The 7,500-nt window shown below is 41.3% G+C and overlaps 1 protein-coding gene across 1 annotated transcript in view; it reads right to left on the minus strand.

Moving 5' to 3' along the window:
• Positions 1–7,500, minus strand: part of dmgdh (dimethylglycine dehydrogenase) — a 29,029-nt gene that overhangs the window by 17,737 nt on the left and 3,792 nt on the right. Inside the window, exons 3-5 of the mRNA XM_084136238.1 lie at positions 3,050–3,148; positions 2,806–2,970; positions 1,654–1,858 (exon numbers count right to left, since the gene is read on the minus strand). Of these exons, the coding sequence (XP_083992364.1) occupies positions 1,654–1,858; positions 2,806–2,970; positions 3,050–3,148 (469 nt within the window). The remainder of the gene's footprint in view (positions 1–1,653; positions 1,859–2,805; positions 2,971–3,049; positions 3,149–7,500) is intronic.

Consider the following 7,500-nt stretch of genomic DNA (forward strand, 5'->3'; position numbering starts at 1 on the left):
ATCATGTGAGCGGGGCTGAAGGCCAAAACCCCCAAAAAATTCAACCAGAACCAACATCAGCCAAAACAAACAAACATATACACACGTATACACACACACACACACACATACATTCATACACAGATATGATTGTGGTTCTGCTTTGCTCATTTCACTCCACAGAAATGTCCTCAGAAACTGCATCTGACCTCTGGGACATTATCAGGTGTGTTTGCTATAGCAGAGGTCAGAGGTCAGCGGTCGGCCTTTAGGCCGTGTGACGGCACAGTGTGTGTATAATATCTTATCACTGCTGCTTCAGCACATTAAACTACAGCACAAACTACATCTGTACGTCTGACACACACACACTCACACACACGCACGCTCGCTTGCACGCTCGCTCGCACGCACACACACACGCACACACACACACTCACACACACACACACACACACACACACTACCAGCCAAAGTTTTGGATCGGTAAGATTTTTTATGTTTTAAAAGAAGTCTCTTCTGCTCACCAAGGCTGCATTTATTTGATTAAAAAATACAACAACAAAAAATCAGTAATATTGTGAAATATTATTCCAGTGTAAATCAGCTGTTTTCTATGTGAATATACAGTAAAGTGTAATTTATTCCTGTGATCAAAGCTGAATTTCAGCATCATTACTCCAGTCTTCAGTGTCACATGATCCTTCAGACATCATTCTTATGTGATGATTTTATATATAAAATATATATATAAAAATTTATACAAAATATATTAAAATAGAAAACATTTAAATTAAATTTATGTAAAGCACTTTGGTCAACCTCGGTTTTATTTAGCAGTGCTATATAAATAAACAAAAGAAAGAAAGAATATAATAAAAAAATCATTTTAGCATCATATGTAAAACTGTTATGGCCAAAACTGACTTTTTAAGAACCCTGAAAAACCCTGAATCTCTTCAGACAGCCGTAACTCTGAGATATAAGGCTTGTTCGACTTGAACCGGCGCTGCACAGACCGATCGGTGAATGACATCAAAGTACCGCGAGAGCGAATAGAGTGTAGACGGCTCCTTATGGATTTGAATTGCTCTCACGATACTTTGATGTCACAAATCGATCAGTCCATGCAGCGCCGTTTCAAGTCGAACAAGCCTATAAACTTGGGGAGGGGTGTGGCCTAATATATGGGTGTGTGACCTAATGTGGGGGTGTGACCTAACATATGGGGGTGTGACCTAACATGGGGTGTGGCCTAACAGATAGGGTGTGGCGTAACAGATGGGGTGTGGCCTAACAGATGGGGAATGACCTAATGTGGGGTGTGGCCAAACATATGGGGGTGTGGTGGTCTAACGTGGGTGTGGCCTAACAGATGGGGTGTGGCCTAACAGATGGGGCGTGGCCTAACAGATGGTGTGTGGCCAAACAGGTGTGGCCTAACAGATGGGGGTGTGGTCTAACAGATGGATTGTGGCCTAACAGATGGTGTGTGGCCTAACAGGTGTGGCCTAACAGATGGGGGTGTGGTCTAACAGATGAGGTGTGGCCTAACAGATGTGGGTGTGGCCTAACATGTGTGGGTGTGGCCTAACAGATGGGGGTGTGGTCTAACAGATGAGGTGTGGCCTAACAGATGGGGGTGTGACCTAACAGATGGGGGTGTGGCCTAACCTGTGGCATTGACGATGCGATTGGCCCGGATGGTTCCGTGTGGCGTCTGGACGTCCCATCTGCCGTCAGCGGTGTGTGTGAGGCCCGTGACAGGAGTGTGAGGATAGATCTGAGCGCCGTACATCCGCGCTCCTGCCGCCAGAGCCATCGTCAGAGAGTACGGGTCGATGTGACCGTCACCTGGGTTATACAGACCCGCCAACACCTGACACACACAGAGGAACACATGTGTCAATGATTCACTTTATTAACTGACATTTTACAGTATTAATGAATGCAATCATAAAATGTGCAGTGTTGGGGAAAGTTACTTTGAAAAGTAATGCATTACAATATTGCATTACTCCCTTCAAAAGTAACGAATTGCGTTACTTTGTTACTTTTTAAGAAAAGTAATGTGTTACATTACTTTTGCATTATGGTTTCTCATCTGGGCTGGGCTTGGGTTTTTTATTTATTTAGTTTATTTAATTTTTTTATTTATTTTTTTTACCCTAATTTTGAATGCATTAGAATAGGATGCAGGAGAAGGAAGTTTAACATTTACTTCACCAATAAAAACCAAAAATCTAAAATAATTTTTGCATGTGGTTTAACTGAATCATTGAAGGTCAGAAGCAAGTATATTGGTCAATAAAGTGAGATTAAATGCATACAAAATATTTGTTTTATTTAACATAATTAATTATTGGAGGTTAATTTGATTTTGGATTTCACTGATTTTATAAATGTTTAGGAATACTGAATCTTTTTTTGTGCAAGGGAAATGAGTAAATGCACACTCACATTTAGTCTAGAACTACAATAACCATCATGCTTACACATGCACACACACACACACACACACATACATACAACGCCTCTGCACTTCGATTTGTCTCAACATTGGGACAGGAGAGCTGTCAGTCAATAAATGTCAAAACAAAGTAACTTGCGTTACTTCTTTGAAAAGGTAACTCAGATATTGTGTTGTAACTGTAAAAGTAATGCGTTACTTTACTAGTTACTTGAAATAGTAATCTGATTACATAACTCAAGTTACTTGTAATTAGTTACAACAACACTGAAAATGTGTCTCACACACTGTTTTTTCAGTCAGATGTGGTTTATGTTGTGTGTGTTTCAGTGTCGGGCGTCTGATGGTGTTCGTACCTTGTTCATGTTGAGCAGAGGGAAGAGCTGCTGGATCCTCTCCGGCTCGATGAGGAACTGTGGCGTGGGATGCCAGTGAGTTCGGCTCATCTGATATTTGAGCTCGTCGACTCGGACCGGAGTGGAGGCGATTCTGATGCTGCCAGGCTGATGGAAGCCCACGGCCTGCCACACACACACCGTTCAGACACTTGAACACACATTCACCAATCCCCTCGCTGAACGAGTTAGTGAAGCGTCTCACCTGTCCCGTCTCGGCCTCCAGCTGCTCGAACAGTTTGATACTGTAGTAATGAATCTTCTTCAGATTAATGCCTGGATGATAATATGTGGTGAGTCCCGCCTGTGGATGATGACATCATCAGCATCCTGTCATACAGACACTAGCACACTAACTAGTGGACCACATGCACACTAACTAGTAACAATAACTAGTAGAGGACATCCACACTAACTAGTAACACTAACTAGTAGAGGACATGCACACTAACTAGCACACTAACTAGTAGAGTAAATGCACACTAACTAGCACAATAACTAGTAGTGGACATCCACACTAACTAGCACAATAACTAGTAGTGGACGTGCACACTAACTATCACAATAACTAGTAGTGGGCGTGCAAACTAACTAGCACAACAACTAGTAGTGTGCGTGCAAACTAACTAGCACAATAACTAGTAGTGGGTGTGCAAAAAAAAACTAGCACAATAACTAGTAGTGGCCGTGCAAAGTAACTAGCACAACAACTAGTAGTGGGTGTGCACACTAACTACCACAATAACTAGTAGTGGGCGTGCAAACTAACTATCACAATAACTAGTAGTGGGTGTGCACACTAACTATCACAATAACTAGTAGTGGGCGTGCAAACTAACTAGCACAATAACTAGTAGTGTGCGTGCAAACTAACTAGCACAATAACTAGTAGTGGGTGTGCAAAAAAAAACCTAGCACAATAACTAGTAGTGGCCGTGCAAAGTAACTAGCACAACAACTAGTAGTGGGTGTGCACACTAACTACCACAATAACTAGTAGTGGGCGTGCAAACTAACTATCACAATAACTAGTAGTGGGTGTGCAAACTAACTAGCACACTAACTAGTAGTGCACATGCACACTAACTATCACAACAACTAGTAGTGGGTGTGCACACTAACTACCACAATAACTAGTAGTGGGCGTGCAAACTAACTATCACAATAACTAGTAGTGTGCGTGCAAACTAACTAGCACAATAACTAGTAGTGGGTGTGCAAAAAAAAAACTAGCACAATAACTAGTAGTGGCCGTGCAAAGTAACTAGCACAACAACTAGTAGTGGGTGTGCACACTAACTACCACAATAACTAGTAGTGGGCGTGCAAACTAACTATCACAATAACTAGTAGTGGGTGTGCAAACTAACTAGCACACTAACTAGTAGTGCACATGCACACTAACTATCACAACAACTAGTAGTGGGTGTGCACACTAACTATCACAATAACTAGTAGTGGGCGTGCAAACTAACTAGCACAATAACTAGTAGTGTGCGTGCAAACTAACTAGCACAATAACTAGTAGTGTGCGTGCAAACTAACTAGCACAATAACTAGTAGTGGGTGTGCAAAAAAAAACCTAGCACAATAACTAGTAGTGGCCGTGCAAAGTAACTAGCACAACAACTAGTAGTGGGTGTGCACACTAACTACCACAATAACTAGTAGTGGGCGTGCAAACTAACTATCACAATAACTAGTAGTGGGTGTGCAAACTAACTAGCACACTAACTAGTAGTGCACATGCACACTAACTATCACAACAACTAGTAGTGGGTGTGCACACTAACTATCACAATAACTAGTAGTGGGTGTGCAAACTAACTAGCACACTAACTAGTAGTGCACATGCACACTAACTATCACAATAACTAGTAGTGGGCGTGCAAAATAACTATCACAATAACTAGTAGTGGGTGTGCAAAAAAAAACCTAGCACAATAACTAGTAGTGGCCGTGCAAAGTAACTAGCACAACAACTAGTAGTGGGTGTGCACACTAACTACCACAATAACTAGTAGTGGGCGTGCAAACTAACTATCACAATAACTAGTAGTGGGTGTGCAAACTAACTAGCACACTAACTAGTAGTGCACATGCACACTAACTATCACAACAACTAGTAGTGGGTGTGCACACTAACTATCACAATAACTAGTAGTGGGTGTGCAAACTAACTAGCACACTAACTAGTAGTGCACATGCACACTAACTATCACAATAACTAGTAGTGGGCGTGCAAAATAACTATCACAATAACTAGTAGTGGGTGTGCAAACTAACTAGCACAATAACTAGTAGTGTGCGTGCAAACTAACTAGCACAATAACTAGTAGTGGGTGTGCAAAAAAAAACCTAGCACAATAACTAGTAGTGGCCGTGCAAAGTAACTAGCACAACAACTAGTAGTGGGTGTGCACACTAACTACCACAATAACTAGTAGTGGGCGTGCAAACTAACTATCACAATAACTAGTAGTGGGTGTGCAAACTAACTAGCACACTAACTAGTAGTGCACATGCACACTAACTATCACAACAACTAGTAGTGGGTGTGCACACTAACTATCACAATAACTAGTAGTGGGTGTGCAAACTAACTAGCACACTAACTAGTAGTGCACATGCACACTAACTATCACAACAACTAGTAGTGGGTGTGCACACTAACTATCACAATAACTAGTAGTGGGTGTGCAAACTAACTAGCACACTAACTAGTAGTGCACATGCACACTAACTATCACAATAACTAGTAGTGGGCGTGCAAAATAACTATCACAATAACTAGTAGTGGGTGTGCAAACTAACTAGCACAATAACTAGTAGTGTGCGTGCAAACTAACTAGCACAATAACTAGTAGTGGGTGTGCAAAAAAAAACCTAGCACAATAACTAGTAGTGGCCGTGCAAAGTAACTAGCACAACAACTAGTAGTGGGTGTGCACACTAACTACCACAATAACTAGTAGTGGGCGTGCAAACTAACTATCACAATAACTAGTAGTGGGTGTGCAAACTAACTAGCACACTAACTAGTAGTGCACATGCACACTAACTATCACAACAACTAGTAGTGGGTGTGCACACTAACTATCACAATAACTAGTAGTGGGTGTGCAAACTAACTAGCACACTAACTAGTAGTGCACATGCACACTAACTATCACAATAACTAGTAGTGGGCGTGCAAAATAACTATCACAATAACTAGTAGTGGGTGTGCAAACTAACTAGCACAATAACTAGTAGTGTGCGTGCAAACTAACTAGCACAATAACTAGTAGTGGGTGTGCAAAAAAAAACCTAGCACAATAACTAGTAGTGGCCGTGCAAAGTAACTAGCACAACAACTAGTAGTGGGCATGCAAACTAACTATCACAATAACTAGTAGTGGGTGTGCAAACTAACTAGCACACTAACTAGTAGTGCACATGCACACTAACTATCACAATAACTAGTAGTGTGCGTGCAAACTAACTAGCACAATAACTAGTAGTGGGTGTGCAAAAAAAAAACTAGCACAATAACTAGTAGTGGCCGTGCAAAGTAACTAGCACAACAACTAGTAGTGGGTGTGCACACTAACTACCACAATAACTAGTAGTGGGCGTGCAAACTAACTATCACAATAACTAGTAGTGGGTGTGCAAACTAACTAGCACACTAACTAGTAGTGCACATGCACACTAACTATCACAACAACTAGTAGTGGGTGTGCACACTAACTATCACAATAACTAGTAGTGGGCGTGCAAACTAACTAGCACAATAACTAGTAGTGTGCGTGCAAACTAACTAGCACAATAACTAGTAGTGGGTGTGCAAAAAAAAACCTAGCACAATAACTAGTAGTGGCCGTGCAAAGTAACTAGCACAACAACTAGTAGTGGGTGTGCACACTAACTACCACAATAACTAGTAGTGGGCGTGCAAACTAACTATCACAATAACTAGTAGTGGGTGTGCAAACTAACTAGCACACTAACTAGTAGTGCACATGCACACTAACTATCACAACAACTAGTAGTGGGTGTGCACACTAACTATCACAATAACTAGTAGTGGGTGTGCAAACTAACTAGCACACTAACTAGTAGTGCACATGCACACTAACTATCACAATAACTAGTAGTGGGCGTGCAAAATAACTATCACAATAACTAGTAGTGGGTGTGCAAACTAACTAGCACAATAACTAGTAGTGTGCGTGCAAACTAACTAGCACAATAACTAGTAGTGGGTGTGCAAAAAAAAACCTAGCACAATAACTAGTAGTGGCCGTGCAAAGTAACTAGCACAACAACTAGTAGTGGGTGTGCACACTAACTACCACAATAACTAGTAGTGGGCGTGCAAACTAACTATCACAATAACTAGTAGTGGGTGTGCAAACTAACTAGCACACTAACTAGTAGTGCACATGCACACTAACTATCACAACAACTAGTAGTGGGTGTGCACACTAACTATCACAATAACTAGTAGTGGGTGTGCAAACTAACTAGCACACTAACTAGTAGTGCACATGCACACTAACTATCACAATAACTAGTAGTGGGCGTGCAAAATAACTATCACAATAACTAGTAGTGGGTGTGCAAAAAAAAACCTAGCACAATAACTAGTAGTGGCCGTGCAAAGTAACTAGC

Source organism: Abramis brama (assembly GCF_963993115.1).
Source record: "Abramis brama genome assembly, chromosome: 15".
In the NCBI taxonomy this organism is placed as follows: Eukaryota; Metazoa; Chordata; class Actinopteri; order Cypriniformes; family Leuciscidae; genus Abramis; species Abramis brama.